The sequence below is a fragment of the Dromiciops gliroides genome, chromosome 6 (genome assembly GCF_019393635.1).
Source record: "Dromiciops gliroides isolate mDroGli1 chromosome 6, mDroGli1.pri, whole genome shotgun sequence".
Taxonomy (NCBI): Eukaryota; Metazoa; Chordata; class Mammalia; order Microbiotheria; family Microbiotheriidae; genus Dromiciops; species Dromiciops gliroides.
Window position 1 is genome coordinate 279,420,818 of NC_057866.1, and position 26,125 is coordinate 279,446,942.

The 26,125-nt window shown below is 42.6% G+C and overlaps 2 protein-coding genes across 8 annotated transcripts in view; one reads left to right on the plus strand and one right to left on the minus strand.

Moving 5' to 3' along the window:
• Window positions 1-26,125, plus strand: part of SGCZ (sarcoglycan zeta) — a 623,247-nt gene that overhangs the window by 164,825 nt on the left and 432,297 nt on the right. The gene's annotated exons all lie outside the window — the stretch shown is intronic.
• On the minus strand, window positions 9,003-12,108 carry LOC122731120 (fragile X mental retardation syndrome-related protein 2-like). Its single transcript, XM_043970995.1, has one exon. The coding sequence runs from the start codon at window positions 11,533-11,535 to the stop codon at window positions 9,529-9,531; it is 2,007 nt and encodes a 668-aa protein (XP_043826930.1). The 5' UTR covers window positions 11,536-12,108; the 3' UTR covers window positions 9,003-9,528.

Genomic DNA, 26,125 nt, shown 5'->3' on the forward strand with positions numbered 1-26,125 from the left:
ATCACTGCTTCCTTATCCATTTTGCATTGTTTAAGGTTATTTGCCAATAGATTCAAGGGTGGAATTTGGGGAGATATAATGTGGCCTCCATATGCAAATATCATTGGCTCCTTGGATTGGACAAGGGGCTTGTTCCCAATTTAGAATATCTTGAGGGTACCATTCACCAGCTGAGCCATTTTCTACACAGTCCACTTTGCCTCAATTAGCTCCAAGAAGAGAAAACAACAATAGCTCCCCAAAACATTATCACTCTTGACTTGCCTGGGGCAAATGGATACCTATCCACAGAAAATGGGTACAGAGAAACCTGGGAGCCCTCCCAGATGGCAGCCATCTGACTCAGAATTGCATTCAAGAGCTTGAAAATTGAAGGGACTTCTGAATTCACTTGGGTCAAGTACTACCACCACAAGAATCTGTTTGAAGCTCTAACAAGGGCAAATGACTCAATGAAGACAGAACCCAAAGAGTGGGGATTGATTCGTTCACACCTATCTGAAGTCTGCTCTTCAGTGGAGTGTCCCAGGGATATGTGCTTCACTCTCTAGTGGGTGACATTTAAGTCAGATTAAAAAGTGGATGGCATGGTTGTCTCTTTGGCAGATAGAACTGAACTGCTAGGGCTTGCTGAATTGATTTCAAATTAAAGGCAGGATCCCAAAAGATCATTACATGCTAGAAAGATGAAGAGAATGTCATAAAAAAATAACTGGTAAAAGCATAAAGTTCTACACGCAGATCTAAAAATTGCCCGAGATGTACAGGGGGTAATTCAGATGCAAGTGAACAAAAAGTCGTGGTGAAAATCATCTGGGTACTTTAGTTCCATAAATTTTGGATAATAGTAGTACCAAATTCTCAGTGTCGTTGTCAGAACAAAATAAAATCATATTTATAAAGTGAATTAACAAAACCTTGATGTGCTATTGAAATGCAAAATATTCTGCCTATATCCTTTCACCCAGCAATGCCACTGCTAGGTGTATTTTCAAAAATGATTAGGGAAAAAGGAAAAGAACCTATATGTTCTAACGTGTTTATAGTAGCTCTTTTTATGTTGGCAAAGAACTGGAAATTGAAAAGATTCCTACCAATTGGGGAATGGCCAAACAAGTTGCGGTATATAATTGTCATGGAATACTACTGTGGCATAAGAAATGATGAGCTCATTGATTTTAGCAAAACATGGAGAGACTTGCACAAAATAATGAAGAACAAAATGAGCAGAATGAAGAGAATATTGTATATAGTAACAGCAATATTGTTTTAAGAACAACTTTCAGCAAATACATTATTTTGTGTATTATAAATACCCAAATTAACTATCAAGGACATATGAAGAAAGACAATATCTGTATCCAGAGAAAGAACTGATAAATAGATGTATAAAATAATTTTACACATATGTGCACACATGTGCATATGTATGTATGTGTACATATGTAAATATATACATGCACATTTATTCACACAACTATTTGTTCATTTATTTACTCATTTGTTTATTTATTTGTTTGTGTCTTATGGTAGTCATATCTAGAACAGGGATCTGGAGGATGGAAGAAAAAAAGAAATTTACACGATTTTTTTTCTTATATTTCAAAGGAAAAGCAAATTGTGCATAGTAGATTTGCATTCCTGAACAATCATCTTTTTATCATACGATGTTATATAAATTCTTCTCTTATTCCAGAAATTAAAAAGGAAATTTAAAAAAGAAAGGGATGACAGGAAAATAAACTTGATAGCTAAATGGAAAAAAATGCTAGTTATTCTTATTAATAGTGATGGTGATTGTCATATTCATAGCAACAGCAGTACTAGCTTCTGAGCTCCAATTGAGTTTACAATATGACATGGCAGGTCCTCAAAAAATACAGTGCAAGAGCCTCATAGCATTCTGAACAAAAGACATTAAAATTGTCTTATACTCTATCCTGCTCAGAGCACATCAGAAGTATTCTATTGAATTCTCAGAACCTCTTTTTATTAACTTTCTGAATTTATTTAGTATTTTATTTTCCCCAATTACATGTACAAACAACTTTAAATATTTGGTTTTTTAAAACTTTGAGTACCAAATTCGCTCCCTCCCTCCTCCCAATCACCCTTATTAAGAAGGCCAGCAATTCAACATAGGTTATATTTGTGTAGTCATGGAAAAATATATTTTCGTATTCATCATGTTGTGAAAGAAAACAAAGACCCCCAAAAAACAAATTAAGAAAAACAAGTGGAAACCTCATCTTGAAAGGTTATTGATGAGCTGTAGTATTTCCCAGAGGAGAGAAACAAGGATAATGAGTAGACCAGAAACTGTAGTGTCTGAGTATTAGCTGAAGGAACTAAGCTTTTGCCCAGAGCTGTGAAGGTTCAAGGCCTCAGGGTCATTATTATCAAATATTCAAGGAGCTGCCATATGGTGAAGAGTATAGATTTACTCTTCCTCTCCTCAGAGGGTAGAACTTAAAAAAACATAGGGAAGTTATAGAATGACCTGCTTTCATTTTCTGCTAAGAAAAAACAAAACAAAACAAACTTCCTGACTGTTGGAGCTGGAGCTGTCCAACAGTGAAATGGGTTACCCTAGAGGAGTAATATTTTCCATATTAGTGGAGGCATTTTGGCAGAAGCTTGATTGTTTTTTCAAGAATGTTGCAGAGAGAATGTATGTTTGGGTCCAAGTTGACCTTCCTGCTCTAAGATTCAGATGGATACGAAAGTCATTAGGCTAGGAAACAAAAACAAATTGCAATGCAACCCTTCCCCCAATAATCATGTTTGGTGTGTCTCTTCTTCATCTATCTGCATGGAAAAGAGATAATCTGGAGTAACACAATGTTTCTCTTTCTTTCTCTCTCTCACTCTCCCCCCCCATCTACCTTTTAACTATTAGAACATAAATATCTATTGAATATTCTTGGAACCATGCTATGGGAGTAGATAATAATAAATTGACCCTTTGTTTTCCTTCAGTATAATGCTGTGCCTCTTTTGACATGTGCCCTTAGGTTTCCCAGTCTTCCTCAAAATCAAGTTGCTCTGGCTGGAATAAAAAGGAAGTGCAATGAATCTGTTTTTAGTTTTGTTTTTGTTTTATTTTAAACTAAGATGTTTAACCAAATAGTGGCCTGCCATTTGATGGGAATGAATAATGAATACAATCTCAGCTATAATAATTAGGTATGGGGGCAGCTAGGTGGCACAGTAGATAAAGCACTGGCCCTGGATTCAGAAGGACCTGAGTTCAAATCCGACCTAAGACACTTGACACTTACTAGCTGTGTGACCCTGGGCAAGTCACTTAACCCTCATTCCCCACCAAAACAAACAAAAAAACCCACAAAATCCAATAATATAGGTATGAATAAATATTCCTGAACAATCCTATTAATAAAATGGGTGGTTGGCTTTTAATCAGTAGAAAGGTGATAAGTGAAAATAAATGGAGAATTATACTGAGTCTTTTCATTGACTTGCACAGGGAGTCTTGCTTATTTACTTAGGTGCTTTGTTTGTAGACCATAGCAAATCGGGGCAAGAGGAAGGATGATATCAATGTTGAAATTGATGTTATTTCTGCCCTATAGTTCATCAAGGACTGTTGGCTAATTTGTCCTATAGCTGTAGAGCTCACTCTCATAACATACATCAATGAAGTTACAATGAGAAAGAAATGTGTTGCCTGGGGTGTGGTGGAGGGAGAAGGGAGGTGGAATCTTTGAGGACAATGTCTCTGATAAAGGTCTGATGTTTAAGATATCTAAGCAACTGATACAAATATTTGAGAATAAGAGCAATTTACCAATAGATAATTGGGCAAATTATATGAATAGGCAGTTTATAGAACAAGGAATACAGTCTGTCTACAACCACATGGAGAAAAATGTCTTATCAATTGTAACAGAAATAAATTTTAAAAACTGTGAGGTTTGAGCTTACAAAAGTCAAACTGAGAAAGATGACAAACAAGGAAAGTGACAAATTCTGTGTTTGTGTGTTGTGGGCAGAAAGGTATCAGAGGGCAGGTACATCAATGAACTCTTGGTGGAGCTTTGCATTGGCCCAATAATTATGAAAAGCAATTTGGAATAAGACCTGACAAAGTCACTAAACTATATTTACCTTTTAACATATAACACATATCCTGAAGACATAGAAAAAGTAAAGTTATCAGATACATATTTAAGAAGTGTTTCTACTGTGCCAAATACTGTGCTAAATACTGGGTTTACAGAGAAAGGAAAAAAGATACTTTCTGCCCACAAGGAGCTTACAATTTAAAGAGGAAACAAAATACAAAAGGAAGTAGAAAAATGAAGAAGGTGGGGCAGGAAGAAGGTATTCAGTATGAAGTCATGATGAAATCCCATGGAATGCAGCTTCATGGGAAATAAAGATTTGACTGGCCTGGGTACCCTCCACAAATAAAGGTTGTGGGAGAAACCCTCTGATACCCACACACACGTGTCTATGTTTGTATACATATATGTATAGTATTGTTTTGCTATGAGATATAAATAAAGATGGATTTAGAGAAACCTGTGGAAGTTTGCATGAACACAGAATCAAATGATTAGAACTGGTAGAACAATTCACAAAAAAGAGTATAGTAATATACAAAAAAAATAGATTTGAAAACCATAAGAATGCTGATCAATTCAGTGATCAATTCCAACCTGAAAAAACTTGCGATGATTTATACTCCAGCTCTCAGCAGAGAGGTGAACTGCAGCAGCAGAATGAGACTTACATTTTCAGATCAAAGCAATGTCTGATTTATGCTTTGTTTGACCATATTTATGAGTTACAATATTACCCAGCTTTTGTTATAATCTCTTCTAAAGTCAGTCACTTTTACAATATCCAATGGTTGACAAAAGGAGATTTGTTGTTTTGAATTCATTTTTCCATCATGTCTGACTCTCCATGACTCCATTTAGGGTTTTCATAGCAGAGATGCAGGAGTGGTTTTTCATTTCTTTTTCCAACACATTTTATGGATGAGGAACTGAGGCAAACAGGAGTTATAAGGGAATTGTCCAGGCTCATACAGCTAGTGTTTGAGGCTGGATTTTAAATCAGGATGAAAAGTCTACATGATCCCAAGCCTTGTGCTCTCCTGCCCACCTAGAAGATTTACTTAGCCATAATAGGAGAAGGATATCTGACAAGGATGACCACTAATATCTCAGGGACCTTAATTCAGCTGAATGAAGCTCCCCTGCTTCTGCTTTTTGTCATCCACTAACCAAGCACTGGGAATTCCTGAGGGAGCTCAGGCAGCTGTTTTTGACTCAGGAAACAAGGAAATAACAGTGTCAAAATGCCACACCCTAAGCCAGTCAAGTGTAGCATATTTCAATACTTTTGAAGGAAACAGCCTAACTTGCTTGGGGGCACATGATTAGCTGTGTGTGTGTGTGTGTGTGTGTGTGTGTGTATGTATGTGTGAGGCAGTTGGGGTTAGGTGACTTGCCCAGGGTCACACAGATAATAAGTGTCAAGTGTCTGAGGCTGGATTTGAATTCAGCTCCTCCTGACTCCAGGACTGGTGCTTAATCCACTGCACCATTTAGCTGCCCCAGGATTAGCTCTTAATCCCACTTTAAAGTTTCTTGTGGCTCTAAATCTAGAAGGTTGATGTTACCTTTTATGACACTTTTTTTACACCCACAGCACAACTCTTGACTTAACTTGGGTCACCCATAAGTTTGACTTTTTGTCATTCTTTCTTTCCTCTTTTTTTACATATTATTCATAACCAAGAGTATCAGAGAGAGAACATAAAAAATGTGTGTGTGTGTGTGTATGTGTGTAAATAACAAAAATCAGCATATACAAATTGCTAGGGCAGCTTTATATTATCCTGGTGGACAATACTAGCCTCGTTCTACTGAATCCAGAGGCTGTGCCAGTAACTTCCAGTTCTGACTGATGTATGAAATTAGGGCAGTTTCCAGAGAAGGTGTCATGTCTGCTTCTTGTCTGAGGAGCAGCCTGTTCAGGCCAGAGGGGCTTGTAGCCAGGCTGATGGGCCGGGTGAGAGAACATTTCAATACAAACTGATTGCAGAAAGCAGTCACCTCCATTATAGAAGCCTTGTGACCTGTGAAGAGGGTTGCCCAAACCAAAGATATTTCAGATCTATTAAGTACCCTGGGCCTGATGCTCTAGGCAGTATTTGCTGAAGTACTTTAGCCACATTGATGAGCCCAGGGCATGGCCCAAGTGCAGTCTGTTTACTATATTGGGGAGAGGAGGAGGATTAAGGAAAGCATTAGATGCTGCTCCAAGGAAGATGTGGGTTCATAGGGCTCCTCTGGCCTTAATGCTCCTTCTGCTTGCTCTTTCAAGAAAAATGGGCTTTGGCTGGGAGAAGGCACATGGAGTAAGCCTAACTAGCTCTGGGAGTTAACTGGAAGCTGAAATCCAAGGGAAGTATAGAGATAGGAATGGAATCACTGAGAGCATTTGATGCATTCCAGGAACCAGGCCAGGGTGGGCCCCTCTTAGGTATAGAAAGGACTGGCAGCATTGAGGGCCAAGCCACAGTCAGCAACCTTTGAAAGTTCTTGGCATAATGGAGGATATCTTGTGCACTTGTTAAAAAGCAAAGGCCCACATTTTAAAAAGGAAGATAGATTCTGTAAATTGTAGCCCAGTGAGCTTATTATCGATTACCAGCCAAAAAAAAAAAAAGCAGAAAATATGTTATTAAAGAGGTTGTGAGTGATTTATTAAAAAGATTTGGTAATAAAAAGAGCCACATCAGGCCTTCACCAAGCAGAAGGCATGCTAGGCTACTCACATATCTAGGGGTACACTAGACATCCAGTGTGCTTGGATACTAGGAAGACATTTGTCATAGTCTTATTTATGCTGTTATGAAGTTTATGGAGAAGTATAGATTAAATGTCAGTAGTTAGTGGCTTTTGCATTGGTTGAATGGCCTTCTTGGGTTTAGGATGACTTTGAAAGCAGTCTCTAGTGAAGCACCCTTGGGAGCCAGCCTTGCCCTATGACTTGTTTTTAATGCCTAGGATAAAAAAAATATATGACCAGGTTATTATCACAGATGACACAAATCCAGGAGAAATAACTACTGTTTTAGATAAGTCTAATTTGTAAAAAATCTTGTTCATCTAGGATAGGGCTTCATAACCTTTGGGCAGGTGGGTGGGATTGGCCCCTTTGGATGTCTGAAGAGGTCTGTGGATCCCTTCTCAGAGTCATGCATGCTACATGACTTCTCAAGATCCAAAGTATATGCAATTTCAGAGACATCAATAGAAAGTGTTGCAAAATGGATTTCACAATAAGGAGATGGTAGAATTATGCTTAGGCAGTCATTTCCCTAAAAAATGTCCTGATACTGCTTTTCTTTTCTTTCTTTATGATTTATCTTATAAGCTTTCATTTCTTTAATTACCATCTCTCCACAGACAATTCCTAGATCTGTGTATCCATAATTAGTCTCTCTCCTGAGCTCTAGTCTGTATCTCCACCTAATGTCCAGGGTTGTAGTGATGACTATCCTAGGGTATTCTTGTCCAGTAAGAAAATATTTCACTTACTTTTGATGGTTTGGGGTTGTATTTATAGAAGGGAAACTATACCTTGGAGTGAAGTCAGGAGCTGGTAGCCTTGGTGATAGAAGGCTAGCTGTAGCATGAGGTGATAAGTTGAAGATTTAGCTACAGAAGACAAGTCTTGATGGGAAGGTCTTTAAGAGCTGTCTTTGAATATTTAAAGACTTGTCATGTATAAGTGAAATCAGAAGTTAACATCTCCTTGGCTCAGAGGAAAGAACTAGAATCCACCAGTGGAAATTACAAAGATATAGCCTAACAATCAATGTAAGGGAAACTTCCTAGCAATGAGAGCTGTCCAAAAGTAGAATGGACAGTCAGGGAGTTCCTAGTCCCTACCTCTGGACATCTTCTAGTAAGATTAAATGATTTATTGACTTAATTGTGGTAAATGAATATAATTAAATCTTACTGTGCTTTAAGAAATGATCAACACTATGAATACAGAGAAGCATGGATAGGCTTCTATGACTTGATGGAAAGTGGTCAGCAGAGCCAAGGAAATAGAATACACAGTGAGAACACAATGTCAGTGGAAAGAGCAATCACTAAATAATCAACACTGAATATTTCAACAATACAAATTTGGTCCCAAATGAGGAATTTGAAAGAAACCTTTTGCTCCTTTGCAGAGGTGGGTGTCTACAGGTGTAGAATTCCACATATAATCTCCAATTGTTTTCTTTATGTTGACTGCTTTTGCTGATCCTCCCCCCCTCTTTTGTGACTATTAAAAAATCTTATTATAGGGATGATTTTTCCCCCTGGGGGGTGGGAGGGGTGGAGCAAGGACAAAGAGGTAAATGTGGGCAATATAAAAACAAAATCTATCAGAAAATCTATTTTAAAAAATTAGGCTACTATAATATTGGGTATGTTGTACCAATAATTATTGTTTTGGTTTGAGCTGGAATATATGGCTAAGTTATGCCTAGAGCAGGAGAAAACAGGAACATGGCATTAAAGATGAGTTACCTGAAATCATTTAGTCAATAATATTAGGGGACATGTTTTAGAACTATATCAAGTGAGAGGGAAGAACTAGGCTTGGATTAGAGATTCTCTGCTTGTTTCAATAAACATTTATGTGGGAGGTACCAGACACCTAGTGTCATATGATCATTGATTTAGATCTGGAAGGGTCATTAGACGTCAACAACTAAATCCTCTCACTGCACAAACTGACAGAGAGCAAGAAAGATTCAACAACTTTCCCAGCATTACACACCTAGTAAAGTACCTAAAGTGGGATCAGAACTCATGACCAGTACCCTCTCCCATTGTGCCTTTCCTACCTGTTGCCCAATGTACCAGGTTCCTTTTTGAGATCGCAAAATTTATAAGCACTCATGACAATTTTTTTTTGCCATTTGGATCTTTTTATTCTCTTTTTAAATACTGTACTTAGCCAGACAAAGTCTGTCCCCCTACCTCCCACCTCCAGAGACCCTTAATAGGTCCCTACCCCTACTTCAAACCCCCCTCCCCATGATTCCCACCCAATGACACCACCCCCATTTTTCATAGTGATGAGGCCCAGAGAGGGGAGGGGATAGGATGAGAGGAAGGGGTGCCAAGGGAACCCCCCAAAACCATCAAATTTGGGTGGGTACAGGAGGACCCTACCCACAAACAGGCCAGGGAGAGAATTAGGGGGCCAGGGAAAGATTGGGGCATTAGAGGATAAAAGGCACATCCAGTCTGATGGGGGGAGGCATGGGGTAAGGTAGACAGAGGAAGAAAAGGGAAGGGTAACCCTGTAAAAAGCACCCCACCCCACCCCAAGCCCCTGGGGGGTGGGGAAGAACCCACAGTGTAGCCACTGTTCCCTCCCCCCTTAGACAAGAGCAGCTGTGATGTGGGTCAGGAAGGGCTCGTTGGGTAGCAAGCAAGATGGGGAGGGGGAGAGGGACAGGAAGGGGTGGAGGGACTTTTACGAGACCCCATTCACCAAGTTGCCCAGTTCCAAGGAGGCAGAGGGCTCCCCACTTTCCGAGGGGCCCCTAGGAAGAGTGCTGACACCCCTTGGTGCTGAGAGGGAGTCTTCAGAAGGAACACGAGTGGGCTCAGGAGGCTGCCTCTGTCGGCTTTGAGATTCTGCTCGGGAGATGTAATCAGCCACTGTCACTGGCTGCCCGGCTCTGCTGGTGGAGCCATCTGCCCGGTTACCACGGTTACGTCCTCTACGGCTTCGGTTGCGTCGTTGGGGTTTTGATTCCTCCTCCAGGCCATTTTCAGGCAGGTTAGGCCCATCAGACTCCAGTCCTCCATCTATGACGGTCCGGTCCTCGTCTGTGCGGCGCCTGCGGGAACGGCGGCGCCGGGCACTAGCTTGGGGAGGCTCTCCAGGCTCAGAGTCAACTGGAGGCTCTGGTTCTGATATGTCCAGTAGGCTGTGGGGCTTATTCTCAGGATCCTTCAGCACAGAGCTGGTAGAAGATGTGCTGTACTTCGTGGGAAGTCGGGGTGTAAGACTGGACCCTCGACCTCGACCCCCCATTGGCCTCCTACGACCCTCTTCACCCCGGCCAGAGGCATCTTGGTCATTATGTCCAGACCTGTCAGTCTCTTCTCGTTTCTCAGACTCAGTTTCAGAAGCAGTGGACAGATCTGAACCAGGGCCATAGCCAGAACTTCCTGTCTTCCGACCACGGCCACGACCCCCATAGGTTCTGGTGGCATGGAGGGAAGAAGAAGAGCTTTCATCCGTAGCATAGCCAGTCTTATCACCACCACTGCTCCCTCGCCCACTTCCAGGAGCACGGAAGCCCAGTCCAATCTGTCGAAGCTGTTCATCAATCTGTAGCCTTTCTAGTCTAAGCTGTTCTACTTCCTGCAAGTAAGAGAGGTGATATTCCAGCAGAGCCTGAGCATTGCTGATATTCTCCAGGGTGCCAACAAATATGAAAGGAACCATTCCCTCTTCCCTGGGATTTCTCTTGTCATTATCACCCTCCACTCTAACTCTTACCACACCAGATTTATCTACAATCTCCTGAATCACCTTCCCATTCTTCCCAATCACTTTGCCAACCAGGTTCCTGGGCACTTGAACAGAGTCTTCAGAGAACTCAAGGTAGCCTCGGGCCTGCCTGCATGCCTCAGGGGTCTCCCCATAGATACGAAAGGTACAAGTCTCCTGTCCCAGTTCAATGGCTATCACCCCAGGCACTTTTCGGGCCTGCTGGATATTGGCACCATGAGTCCCAATTGCTAGTCCCATTAGGTCCTCCCGTACTGTAAATTCTTCCTGGAATGCTGCTGCTAGCTGCTTGGTTGTCTCTAGATGCTTGGTGGCCTCTTCATTGCGGGACATGAGCAGTAGTTTGGTGCGGAGGCTCCGGAAGTGCATGTCACCTAGCAGGGATGCCCTTTTCACAGGAGTTTCTGTGGTTGACAGAATAAAGATCTCACTGTTAGTGATGTTTAGGAAGATGCAGTTGGCTCCTAAAGCCTTCTTGAACTCTTTATGAACATCCTCATTGGAGCAGGCTTCTCTCAGATCCTCAGGAACAGCCATGGTAACCTTGAAAAAACTGCCTCTGGTAGCCAGAGGACTGGGATTGACAGGTCGGAGCCGCTCCAGGGTCACAATCTCATTGTGGGTGGCATCACAAGCTGCATACTCTATGACATAGAAATCTCCCTTCATCATCCGAACCTTTGCCAGCCACCAACCACAAGGCTCCTGCTCGTTGGCTCGGGAATAAACCTCCACCTCATCCCCTTCTGTGATCTCCTTGCTGTAGTCAGCGGGGGGTGGTAGCCTAACATCCCCAAAGGGAATCTGCCTCTCACCCTGCCAGTTGTTTTCAAAGAAGATGGTGACTGAGTCCTCGTGGACATCCTTCACAAACCCCTTGTAGAAGGCCCCGCTGGAGCCGCGCACCTCAACCGGCAGCCCTGGCTCCATGTCCATGCCGGTAGCTAGGCCGCCCATGGACGGTGGGGGCTGCTGCGGAGGCTGCTGCTGCTGCTGCAAGGGCGGCTGCTGCTGCTGCTGTTGCTGTTCCTCCTCCGTGGTGGCAGAGGTGGGGGCTGCAGGGGAGGGGGGTGGTTGCGGCTGCGGCAGCAGAAGCGGCCTGAGCTCAGGCCGGGCCGGGCCTCCTGCGTAGCCCCCCGCCCTGGGGAGGAGGAGGAGCCGGTGGGGACGCCGCAGGGGGCGGGAGCCGGGCAGGCCCCACACGGGCCCCACCACAGCCTACAAGCAAGGGGCAGGGACCGGGCCGCTCCGGTCCGCCGCTGTCTCCTCAGTCACTGTCTCAGTCCTGGGAAGCCGCCTCTGTGGCCCCCGCTGCCACCGCTGTTGCTGCTACTGCTGCCACCGCCACCACCTCCTCCGTCACTGCCTCAATCCCGGGAAGCCGCCGCCGCCCCCTCCTCCTCGGCCACTGCCTCAATCCCGGGAAGCCGCTGCTGCTGCTGCCGCCGCCGCCCCCGCTAACGCCGCCACTACCTCTGCTGCTGCTGCTGCCGCCGCCACCGCCTGCGCCACTGCCGCTGCTGCCGCCGCCGCCGCTTCCACCACCACCACCTCTACCGCTGCCGCTGCCGCCGCCGCCGCCGCCGCCGCCACCGGGACTGCCGCCGCCGCCGGTACTGCCGCCGCCGCCGCCGGGACTGCCGCCGCTGCTGCTGCTGCCGCCGCCGCTGCCGCCGCCGCTGCCGCCGCTGCTGCTGCCTCTGCTGCCGCCGCTGCTGCTGCCGCTGCTGCCACCACCACCACCGTCTCCTTGGTCACTGCCTCAATTCCAGGAAGCCTCCGCTGCTGCTGCCGCCACCGCCGCTGCCGCTGCTGATGCCGTCGCCGACGCCACTGCCGCAGCCGCCGCTGCCTCCGCAGCCGCCACCGCCCCCGCCTCCTCCCTCCTGACTGTTACATTGAATCTCTTTTGATGATTTCACAAAGATTATTCTGAAGCTCTCAGCCAGTCACCCAAAGGTGATTGAAGCTAGCTAATTTTCTTTTGGACCTGGGAATGCTGTCAGTAGGGTGGATGTCAGCAGACTGGGTGGTAGATTGTGATCTTGCACATTACACTCAAGTGGCTGAGCTTTTCAGACACAAGTCTGAGCAGTGTTTCTCCCACCATGCCTACAGATGTGCCCATGACAGTGCAGAACGAAAGCAATGGTTTCTCATGTTTGACAGAGATAATGTCAAGCTACTAGTTGTCAGCCTTCTCTCAGAATTCTGGAATGTCAGGTTGAGGAAGGAGCTCCGAGCTCATTCTGCTCAGCCTCCTTGCTTTCTTCCCCATAGAGCATCACAGTGGGAACTGTAGCTCTTTTGTCTTTGTTTCATAGTCTAGATCAGGCCTAAGTAAAGATCAAGTGAGATACTATTTGTTCTTCTTTTCAATTTTCACACTGATTTTTTAAAACTTTGTGCTCCAAATTCTCTTCCTCCCTCCATCCCCACCCCTAAGAAATCAAGAAATTCAATATAAGTTATACATGTTGCAGTCATGCAAAACAAAGTGAGATACTATTTGCAAAGTGCTTAACACAGTGCCTGGCACACAGGAGGCATTCATACATACATATTTTCTTCCAGTTCCTTTCCTTTCCCTTCCATGCATTATTAAGCACTTCACATGTTGAATTTTGGATTCAGCAATTGGCCATAAACATGGGTTTATGGGCTTGAGTGTGGGACCACTGAGGTACTCATGAGCTCCATCTAGTTAACCTAGTGATTTACTCATCCTTAGAAATTTTTTTCCATTAAAAAAAAATACAAGGTAAAAACCCAATAAAACAAAATAATGCTTTAACTTAGGATATCTTTTAATGACAAAAACATTGGCTGTCATAGTTGAGAGCAACCAAGGGCAAAGGAGGAAAAGGATAATGATGATAAATAGATATTTAGATAGTGTAATGCACTGCTGGTGGAGCTGTGAAATGATCCAACCATTCTGGAGACCAGTTTGGAACCATGTCCAAAAGGCTATAAAACTATGCATACCCTTTAACCCAGCAATACCACTAGTAGGTCTATATCCCAAAGAGATAAAAAAGAGGTAAAGGCCCACATGTACAAAAAGATTCATAGCTACTTTGTGGTAGCAAAGAATTGGAAATTGAGGGGATACCCATCAATTGGGGAATGGCTAAACAAGTTGCAGCATATGAATACAATGGAATACTATTATGCTATAAAAAATGATAAGCAGATGGATCTCAGAAAAACCTGGAAAGACTTACATGAATTGATGTTGAGTTAAATGAGCAGAACCAAGAGAACAACATTTTGTGATGATCAACTGTGATGGACTTGGCTCTTCTCAGCAATGCAATGATCTAAGACAATGCAGAAAGACTTATGGTGGAAAATGCTCTCCACATTCAGAAAAAGAACTATGTAGTCTGAATGCAGACTGAAGCAGACTATTTTCACTTTTGTTGTTGCTTTTTTGTTATTGTTCTTGTTTATTCTTTCTTGTGTTTTTTTTGTTCTGATTAATATAGAAATATGTTTAACATGATAGTCATGTATAACCTATATCAAATTCCTTGCTGGCCTCTGGGGGGGATAGGGAAGGGAGGGCGGGAGAAAATTTTGGAACTGAAAAAAAATCTTTATATGTAATTGAGAAAAAATTTAAATTAAAAAAATGTTTAGATAGTGCTTTTAGCTTTACAAAGCGCTCCACACAGGTTAGCTCAGGTGAAGTGAATAGTTGCCATCAGAAACCTGTAGTCAGAAATATTCAGCCCCCATTGAACAGGCCTCCATTAAAAAAGTTTCCACATTTAAGTAGTCAGGACCTTGGACAACAGAAATAAAGTGTGTTTCCAAATGTACTCAAAATATTTTCAACTTGATGGGACCTTGACATCATATAATTCTAGAACTGGAAGGATCCTAATGGGTCATTTAGTCTTCTCTCATTTTGCAGATGGGCAGCCAGGTGGCTCAGTGCATAGACTGCTGGGCCTGAAGTCAAGAGACCTATCTTCCTGAGTTCAAATCTGGCCTCAGACAGATCCTAGCTGTGTGACCCTGTTTGCCTCAATTTCTTCATATGCAAGATGAGGCAAAGAAAGAAATGGCAAACCCCTTCAGTACCTCTACCAAGAAAACTCCATGAAGTCTTCCCTGATCTATAGGGTTGTTCATGCTAACTCCCTCCTCACTTTCCCCTGTATTGTATGATTGCTGTGTATATTAGCTCCACCCCAGCATCCTCTACCTCTGTCCCACTCCCACCAGCAGAATTGACTGTTTCGAGTTTTGCTTTAACATAACCAGTGCCTAAAAGAGTGCCTTCCTTGTCTTTGCTGTTTTCTCATGCTTGTAAATCATGTTTGGTGAATTGAATGAACAAAACTACAAGATGAGTACAAACAAATGTACTTAGGAATAGCTGTTTATGGATATTGATATCTTTTGGTATTATTGCTGTCTCCTGATAATCAGAAGTTTGTTCATCAGTGATGAAGCTTTCTCACCCCAACTCATAAAGACATGGAAGGGCTGTCATCTTATGTTTTGGGGTGGGCTTATTGTCCTGGTTAATTCAAGGGTCTTTTATACATGTAAAAAGGTGAATCTATTCATTTGAATGAGCTAAGAGTTTGGTTTTGAACTGACTGGTCTGTTTGGTGGCGCAGTGGAGAAATAATAGCTGACATTTGCTTAGTACTTTAAGTTTTACAAAACATTTTGAATGTGGTATTTCATTTGTTCCTCACAAAAATTCTGGTAGATAGATTATCCCCATTTTACAGATGAGGAAACTGAAGCAAACAGAAATGAAGTGACTTGCCCATTATCACATAGCTATTAGGTGACTAAAGCCAGAATTGAACTCAGAGCTTCCTTCCTCCAGATTCAGTGCTTCATCCACTGTGGCACCTGCTAGAAATGGTTACCTTTTCTGTTCTGCTTCTTTCAGTGATTTTATTTTGATATGAAATGCAGAAAACCTAATTTTTTGCATTTTTCCATCATCTAGTAACATACTTCATTTCATTCCTGACTCTGCTCATTTACTTATATGCATCAATGAAATATTTGATCCCATGGGGATATAGTTCTGCAGCATTGTGGATCATTGACATTTGCTGGCCGGGCACTTCACTAGCCATTTGTCAATACTCAATACAGTGCTATTCACAGCCATAATCTACTTGTGAGCAAATAACAACAGTGGAGGAGGGGTTGACTTTGCAGTGAACAGTCCAAATTTCCAAACTGAATCTGTAGTTGGAAGTCTTAACATTCAAATGAAGTAATACTTTGGCTTTTGTAATGAACAACACAGTGATGGTGCTCTTTGACATTCCTCCATACATCTTCAAAGCTGAGGGGAGTGAGTCATCTCATATCTTTCTGGGAATCAATGGTAGAGCTGGTCTATATGGCTCTTTCAAATATTTATGAAATGGTAAAAAAAAAAAATGCCAGGTCTCCCTGGTTTCATTGGATAGGTGCCTTTTAATACCCAGAAATAACTGTGAACAGTTTGCCTCTAAAGCCAGGAGGTGCTTAGAGAATATTGACTAAAGTATCCATTTCATTGGTGAAAGAGGTTATAACAAAAAAACTCAACCACTGGCTGTGGTTGGTGGAGGATGAATATAGGTAAGGGGAAGATGGCTAGAGGGGTATAGAATTAGAGAAACTCAAGAGAAAAAAAATAAATGAAAGAATGAAAATATTTATTTCATACTAGCTATGTACCAAGCCTTGGCTAAGAGATAAGCTTATGAAGACAAAAGTCAGATGATTCTTTCACTCTGGGAGCATTGTAATAGAATCATAAAAGGTGAGGCAATACAGCTAGGGCAGTGGTGGCCATGGAGAGGTCAGGACAGTTACCCAGTGAGTGGGGCCATAAGGAAGTAGACTGACATCCAAGATCAGTGGTTTGATGTTTCCTAATTCAATAATTATTCATGCCATGGAGATAGTCCAGGACTGACACCATCAGTGTGATGACAGCCAGATGTGGAGTTAGGAGACCTGGTTTCTGTATCTGCTGCTTCCTAGTCGAGGGACCTTGGGCACCTCACTTTTCTCTCCCTGGGGAAAAAAAGGAAAGGACTACACAAGGTTGGATTTCCCAAAGTCCCTGACAATGTGAACTACTCTAAGCAAAAGCTGATAATTCTACAAAAGCTTAACTTTCTTATGGCTTTCTCGATTTTCATTTAATCATCACTGCAATGTTCTGAGGTTGATAAATCTCAATGGGGCATTTCTTGAGTGCTTACCAGGTGCTAGGGATGCTAAATTCTGGGGATACAAAAACAAAACAAAGGTAATCTCTCCCCTCAAGGAGATTGCATTATAATGAAGAGAAGGCAAGTTACAGATGATGAAGCATGCTGTGATATAAGAAATGATTTGTCTAGATCCTGCCAGCTACAAACTAGCTTCCCATGATTGCACATGTATAACCTATGGCAAATTGCTTATCTTTTGGATGAAGGGAGGAGGGGTGGAAGGTAGATAATTTGGAATTCAAAATTTGAGAAAAAAATGATAAAATCCTTTTAACATGTAATTTATAAAAACAAAATATTAAATTAAAAAAGAAAGGTAGATACCAATTAGCTTTCCAATCTAATCCTTTCATCTCAGGCTGGACAATTTCCTCTCTGTGAAGCTGATCACATTCAAAGCACAGAGTCATTTTCCTTGGTGGTAAATGAGGAAAAATAAGAGCTTTGTAATGCTTAGAAATAAGAAGCAAATAGGTGTATGAAAGGGTATGAGCTTAGCTTCTTTTCCAAGCAACCCAGTAAAAGCCAATCTAAGGGTTAAAAACAAGGACTGCAGGGAAAACACGTTGTTGAGAATTATTTGTCAAGTAGACATTGACGTCCAAGGACATTTTCTTCTCAGCATCATTCGCAGAAGGCCCACAATATCCCTGTTGCTAGGAGATGGTTGCTTGGTCCTCACGGAAGATAGCTGAGCTGGTGGTGGCTGGTTTTTTTTTTCTTTTCCCTTTTTTTTTTTTTTATCAGCCGCTCCAGTTATGTATCTATGCTTTTATATTTAATCTTCAAAGCCTGAAAGCTAATGACAATGTCTATCCCATAATTACAAATTCCTTATCTTAAAGCTTGAAGAAAATCAGACTGAATAATTGTGAGCATTGCCTGCCAGTACCTGGCTGAGATGAGACTTGAAATTATGTTTTGCAAAGGAGATTTTGCATGGATGATTTAAGATGAGCCCATTTAAAACAAAATAGACAAGAACCCACCCAGAGATTACAGGCCAGCATCTGAGGCCTATCCTGGCCTTTAAAAACAATGACGATGATGATGATAACAAACAACTAGCAATCGATGCATATGGCACTTTACATTTGGCAAAGGGCTTACTACATGTTCCCTTTTGGTTTTCAGAACAATTTGGGAAGATAGGTGCTATTATCTTACCCCAGTTTAACAGCTGAGGAAACTGAGGCAAATAGATGTTAAATGACTTGCCCAGGGTCACACAGGTAGTAAGTGTCTGAGGCTGGTTTTGACTTCAAGGCTTCCAGAACCCAGGTCCAACACTACCTATTAACCTCCCTGGCTACTTGCAATACACCCACAAACTAGTGTAGTACTGGGAAGTTCTGCATTGGCTAACAATGTATAACTCCTTGTCCTGGATACACAGGAAGATGGGAAAGGCTGGAGGAAGGACTTGAAAGACCTGGCAGGAGCCTCAGAAGTCAATCTATCAGAGACCTAGAAGAGTGTTGCTATTTGCCAGAAACTCTTTTCAGCCTAGGGATTGAGAGACAAGAGAAGGACAAAGCATGCCCTGTCCTCCAAGACTTTACTGTCTACTTGGAGTTGCAAATAAGAGACAGTCATATAGGGCTCTCCCTTGTACAAAACATTTGCTAGACATCCTCCTGTATTGCACACATTTGCATCTGTTATCATGGTGAACCTCAAAAGAGCCTATCAAAGTCATTAGGACAAAGAGGGATGGGAAAGCAAGGGGAGGGAATGGGGCGAGCACTTAGTTGGTGCCTTCTGTGTGCTGGGCATGGGGCACTGTCCAAAAATTTTGTCATTTACCCATGTAGCCCATGTTCTTGGTGCCATTCCATAAAGGAAGGCAATCACCAACATCTGTTGGGAACTAGTGGAGTTGCCATTCAGTGCCTCCATCACTCAGCAAACTCTCACAGAACCCCAGACTCCAGGAGAAGGAAGGGATCTAAGGCTCCACCTGGTAGCAGGTCAGCAATTTCCAAAAAAGCAATTGACATCAGTTCTTCTGGTTTCTTCTTGGGGACTCTCAGTGAGTTTAAGCCCTCTGCCTCACATGGCTGCCCATTGCATGCTGGGATGGAAAGGAAATTCCTTTGACAGAAAGGAAATTCCTCTGACATCCACCTTCCCTTTATGGCTTCCTACCCCAGCTTCCCTCTGTGGCCCAGTAAAACAAGCAAAGCCCTCCTCCATGTGACAGTCCTTCAGGTATTTCTTGCTTCTCTGATGCTGCTCTTTTCCAGGCTATACATCTTTAGTTCCTTCAGCTGAGCAACACAGGACAGCATTTTCACTGTCTCCATCCCCTTTGGCTTCTATAGGGCCAGTGTTGTCTCCAATTGCCCGAAGACAACACACAGAATTTCATGCATGCTCTGAATCACCAACAACCTATCTCCAAGTAGATAAGAGATGAAGAAAGCTGAACCTTTAGGACAAAACATACTGTTTTTTTTCTGTTGAAAACACAGCAACTTCAGGGGCGGTTAGGTGGCATAGCAGATAAAGCACCTGCCCTGGATTCAGGAGGACCCGAGTTCAAATCTGACCTCAGAAACTTGACACTTACTACCTGTGTGACCCTGGGCAAGTCAGTTAACCCTCATTACCCCATCAAAAAGAAAGGAAAAAAAAACACAGGAACTTCAATAGCTGGTCTGTCCAGCTACAATGTCATAGCCCCCAAATGATCTTACATTTATTTATTTTTTTTAATGAGAGACAGTGGGGTATAGTGGTTAGAGAACAGAAGAAGAGCCAGAAGACCTGGGTACAAGTCCTTCCCTGGACCTTCTCTGATGAGGCAGTTCACCTCTCAGGGGACTAGGAATTTTCTCTTCTTTCTTTCTTTCTTTTTTTTTGGGGGGGGGGGGTCAGGGCAATGAGAGTTAAGTGAGTTGCCCAGCGTAACTAGTGTCAAGTGTCTGAGGCCAGATCTGAACTCAAGTCTTCCTGAATCCAGAGTCAGTGCTTTATCCACTATGCCACCTAGTTGCCCCCTAGGCTACTTTCTACAGCTGTTACAGATAAGGAACTGATAAACTTGGGTAGAGGTATTTCCTCATCTGAGAGTTCCTTATAGCAGTGAAGGCCCAGGTTCAGCCCAAGTTCTTATGTTATTACTTATGCTAATAATAGTAGTAATGATAATAGCTAGCATGTCTTTACACAGTATCTTAAGCTTTCCAAAATACTTTACCTATGTTATCTTTTTTGGGGGGGGAGGGGGTAGGGGCAGGGCAATGAGGGTTATGTGACTTGCCCAGGGTCACACAGCTAGTAAGCGTCAAGTGTCTGGGGCCACATTTGAACTCAGGTCCTCCTGAATCCAGAGCCAGTGTTTTATCCACTGAGCCAGCTAGCTTCCCCCTTTACCTACATTACCTAATTTGATCCTTACCTCAACCCAGTGAAGTAAGGACTATTGCTATCTCTATTTCACTTATGGAGAAACTGATGCAAAGTAACTTGTGTCTTAAATCTTGTTAAGTGTCAGAGGCATCATTTGACCTCAGGATTTCTTGACACCCTGTCCAGTGCTCTCTCCACTGCTTCCCTAGTCACTCCTGTACCTGTTGCTTTGCTCAATAGTAATGGCAGGGTAAGTTTCCTCATTTTTTAGCCTTCCATACTTAGTACACAGTAGGCACTTAATAAATACTTACTGAGTGACAGATTTATGTGGGTGAGGTCTGTGTAACACCCTGAGGCATGGCAGATCCTCAGAATTCTGCTGGGTCTGTAGCTGAATCTACCAAATGGGGAACAGGGAATAGAAACCACATTTTCACTTCCAGAGGGTAGAGTCTAGCCTCCAGCTTCTTCAGGGAGCTCAGTGGAATCCAGCCTAATCTCTTTTCTTACCTGTGTTTTCAGAATGTCTCTGACATCATCAACTTCACACTCTGTATCATTCATGCCATTGGCTCTTGTGACAGGCCCTGGCCAGCCATGAGGTATTTCCCAGAATTGACATCAGTGTCAGATGTCAATGCTGGTAGGCACATCTGGCTGGGAAGGAGATGTGGACTTGGATATTTTGGGGATGGGGAAACGTCCCCTATCCCATCCCATCCCTGATCTCCTGTGAGGACACATCTCAATCGCGTAGGCCTTGCTAAGGACATTGGGAGTTATCCTTAAGGTGCAGTCCCTCAACACTCAGCAAGGAACAAGCCCCAAGCCAAATCTTGGATAGAAGCTTTCAACTTCAGGAGGGGTAGAGGAGGGGTCACTTTAGCACTCCCTGCAGGGTATGCATCTCTGCTTAAGGCTCTTCAGCTGCCCCAGGGTCCTACAGTGGGAAGGGGGGAGGACAGAACCAAGGAGAAGGTGCTGGATGTCCGAACTCTGAGCACTTCTCTTATACAGGGGGGCTGAGTGGAGGTTGGTGGGCCTAGGTAGAAGTGGTTAGCAGATGGCTGTCCTATGACGATAAAGTGCTGGGAAACAGGTCTGCGGGTGGCTGGCCATGAAGAGCCTGGGAAGACATTTGTCAGGTCTGTAGCAGACCTGTACAGGTGTGGGATCTAGCACGTGTGTATTCCAGGAAGGTGGAGTGATCCCCTAGGGTAGGCCAGGGTTAAGGGCAAATTAATGAGGATAAAGCTTATGATGAAGCTGGCAAGTGACACCATGTCAGAAGCAGAGCAGGTGACACCAGGGGTGGGGCAGCTCAGATATCCCCGTGGATGATGAGGTATATAGGAAGAGTCTTCCCCACTCACCAGGACTTTGGGAAACATTATCCTAAAGGTGGTGAAGCCTGCCACAGACCTCAGGGCCCATGAGCTCTTTCAGTCTTTTTGCAAATTTGGGTTGTAGTTTATAGGACTAGGAAATAATGCCGTGTTGTTGGACAGCAGGGAGTCCTCTATGGGGATGATGTATGCAGTTCACCTCTGCCAAGTTCTTGGAGGCCTCTGTGTCTGAGAAATGACGTGAGGACCTGCAGGGAGCATCCATAATGGGGCAGGTGTCCAGGAGCCTGAGTCTCCAGGGAGGAGCACTAAACACAAATGTCCTGGTCAGCTGATCCATTATGATTTGTATTTGTTGGCTCTTCCTTCCAATTTCCTTTTTAAGTGTTCTAGGACTGAGGTCACTTAAATGGGTCTCCCACCAAGCTTTACACAGACTCATTTCTCTTCTTCTGATCATTGTCATTTCATAAGGTAAACCTCTTCCTAAGCTATGGCCCTCAGGGGATTGGTGAGACCTGGCAGTGGGTGAATCCCCTAAAGATAAGCAGATTTCTGCCTGTTCCTGTCATGTGATTGCCACATACATCTTGCTCACATTTTATATTTATATTTATTTATTTATATCAAGAGCTGTGTAAGATGCCCACAAGCCAATTTTTATTCTCCTAGGAAACAGTCTAACTGAAGATAGGGAACATAGCATTGTTGTTGTTTGTCCTTTTTCTTGAAGAGGACCATGACATTGGGATGATGTCATGACTTGCAATGAATTGGATTTAAGTGAGGGAAGGCTGTGGAAGGTCACCAACCTCACACCCTCTCCTCCACAGCCCAGATCTAGGTCCAGTGGCAAGATATCTATATCTATATCTATATCTATATCTATATCTATATCTATATCTATATCTATATCTATATCTATATCTATATCTATATCTATATCTATATCTATATCTATATCTATATCTCTCTATATAGATCTATATAGATAGATAGATAGATATCAGGATGACTGGAGATGGCCCTGGATAATTAAGGAAATTGGGGTTAAGTGACTTGCCCAGGGTTACACACATCTGAGATAAGATTTGGACTCAGGTCCTCTTGACTCCAGGGCCAGTGCTCTATCCCCTGTACCACCTAGCTGCTCCCAGAGAACATAGCATAGTAAGTAGAGAAAAACAAGTGGACCAAAGTAACATAGAGAATGGAAATAAGAGTCTTCCATGTCACTGGAATTCAGAGACAAACCCTAAATCTCCAAATGAACTCTCCTCAAAGAACCATTTGAGATATACTGTGTGCAGCAAGGCCTTCCCATGGTACCTCTTCCCTACTTTGCTCCAAAAATGTCATCTTTCAGTCTTGTTGCCACATTTCTGTGATTATGTATAAATTGCCTCTGCCTCTGTGGCCTCCTCACCCTGGGAGTATACATTTGCCAGCACAGCCTCTTTCTCCCATTGTTGAGCTCCTTCTGAGGCCTCTATTTTGAAGGAAGATCCAGGTTAGTCAAACTTTGTTCCCTTCCCAGATGTGCCTCTGACATTGGGGGTTTCACCTCTATGCCTCAGATGTAGTAATCCTACCCTGACACCTTCTATAGTTCCTGGATCTCCATACCTTGGAACATCTTTGCTCAGGACAAACCCTTGTCTCCCATTGATGAGCTCTTCCTGGTTTCCCCATTTTAGCAAGCCATCCATGCTGACTCCACCCTTTCAGTTGTCTTGTGTATGTTGCTTTACCTGGTAGAATATAAGCTCCTTGAAGGAAAAGATTATGTTTTTGTTTTGGTTTTTTTGCTTGTATTTGTATCTCTAGTGCTTAGCACAGTGCCTGAAACATACTTAATGGATTTTGGTGCCTTGCCTTACAAAAAGGAATTTCTTTCCCAGGCATATTTGCATTCCTCTGGAGAAAGAGGAAATGAATTATAGAGAAAGAAGCCTGTATTTTTCTGGGTTCTTCATCTCCATTTATTAAGAAAATTTTTTTAAAAAAATTAAAAAAGAAAAAAAATTCCCATGTCCAGTGTTGGTGTTTTTGTTGCCAAATTTACACCATGGATTCCTGTTGGATAATTGACTGAACTGGGGTCCATTGAAGGTAACTCATGTGGTGCTGACCCTGGTCACTGATAAGGACTAAACACTTTGGAGTGGCTGGTTGCTTCTCTTTAAACCTTAGATTCTGGGTTATAACAAGAGCTTTTGAAGTAGTGTAAGTGTGTGTGTGTGTGGGGGTAGGGGCAGGCTACAGTGGGAGGCTGGTGATCCATCTGGACCTTATCCCATGGTCATGGGAACTAGTTAAGCTTAGTTGGAAAATTGCGCCTATATCCAAGAATAATTTTAACTGGGACAAAAAGGACCTTGAATATGGTTAGGGTTGAGGGTGGGGCTTTTTTGGTTTTGTTTTTGCCCTTTTTTCACAAGGGTACTAATGATTAATATCCTTGCTGAAATATGTTGCTTATTGCAGAAAATGCCTAGCTCCTGGCAGAAGAATCCTTTGCTCATGGGAGAAGTGCTCCAGGACATGTACAGCTTGTATGCCCCTCTGCCTCTCCATCACCCTCTGTGTGTACTCTTGTGCATGTGGGTGACAGGGAATGACCGGGAATGTTTTGAAAGTAGGAAGTGGACCTAGCTAAATATTTCGATTTTCTCCATTGCCCAGCATAGCTGCTGTTACAAGTGAACATTGTCAGTATTGGATTTTAGCATGGATGAACTCCTTAGCTGCTAGTCTTATGTGGCAGTGTGGTAAAATGGAAATAATAGTGGTGCTGGAGTCAGAGGACCTGGGTTCAAGTGTTCCCACTGCAATTACTACCTGGATGACCATGAGTCAATCACTCTCTCACTCTGGGCCTCAATTTCCTCACCTGTATAATTAGGAAGCTCTAGTAGAGCTAACTCTGAGGTGCCTCCTGGTTCTAACTCTGTGATCCTGCAACATCCAAGGTCCCTTCCAGACTGACAATGCCATGATTCTATTATCCACTTTTTAAAATGAGGAAATAGGTCAAAGGATATGAACAGGCAGTTTTCAGATGAAGAAATTAAAGTTATCTATCTACAGCCATATGAAAAAAGAAAAGTTCTCAATCACCATTGATTAGAGAAATACAAATTAAAACTACTCTGAGTTGCCACCTCAAACCGATCCAATTGGCTAATGTGACAAAAAAAAGAAAATTATAAATGTTGAAGATGTGGGAAAATTGAAAAACCAATGCATTGTTGGTGGAATCGTGAACTGATCCAACCATTCTGGATAGCAATTTGGAACCATTCCCAAAAGGCTTTAAAACTGTGCATACCCTTTGGCCCAGCAATACAACTACTAGGTCTTTATCCCAAAGAGATCACAAAAAAGGAAAAGGATCCACATGTACAAAAATATTTATATCTGCTCTTTTTGTGGTAGCAAAGAGATGGAAATTTAACGGATGCCCATCAATTGGGGAATGGCTAAACAAATTATGGTATATGAATGTAATGGAATGCTATTATGCTGTAAGAAATGATAAACAGATGGATTTCAGAACACTCTGGAAAGCACCATAAATTGATGCTGAGTGAAATTATCAGAACCAAGAAAACACTATACACAGTATCAATAACATTGTATGATGATGAGCTGTGATAAACTTAGCTCTTCTCAGCAATACAGTGATCCAAGATAATGCCAAAAGACTCATGGTAGAAAATACTCTCCCAATCCAGAAAAAGAACTATGGAGTTTAAATGCAGATTGAAGCAGACTATTTTTTCTTTTGTTGTTGCTTTTTTCTTGTTACTGTTTTTTCTTTCTTTCTTTTTCTTCTTTTTTTTTGGGGGGGGGAGGGCCAGAGCGATTGGAGTTAAGTGTCTGAGGCCAGATTTGAACTCAGGTCCTCCTGAATCCAGGGCTGGTGCTTTATCCACTGCACTGCCTCGCTGCCCCCTGTTTCTTCTTTTTTGTGTTTTTTTCCCTTTTGTTCTGATCCTTCCCTTATGACATGATTAATGTGAAAATATGTTTAACATGATTGAAATTTATAACCTATATCAAATTATTTTCTGGCTTTGGGTGGGGAAATGTGATGGTGGAAGAAAAAGTTAAAACTCAAAATCTTACATAAGTGAATGTTGTCTTTAAATGTAAGTGGAAAAAAAAATAAAGGTCTGGTAAAGAAGAAAAATCAATAAATAAAATGAGTAAACAGAGGCCCCCAAGAGGCCATGTGACTTTTCTAAGTTAACTCAGCTCATTTGTGTTCCAGAGAAGACTCCCAGGCCAGAGACCTTTCCATTAAACTATGTGTTCACCCTTTTGCTGTGTGCTATGGAGGATGCTGAAGCAGAAATAGCAGATATGGGCCCCTCCAGGCATCAAATGGAAAGATAAAACTCCAGTGCCCATTAGTGAAAAGTGAGATGAAGTCAGAGAAGGACCTGTGACTGCCACAATTCATTTCAGAGTTTCTAGTTTGTGATTTCCATGACCTTTCTTATCATGTGTACAAGGATATGTTTGCTTCTTTGGAGTTTGAGGCTGTAAGTGACAGCACTCCTCTGGGGAATACTAATGAACTGA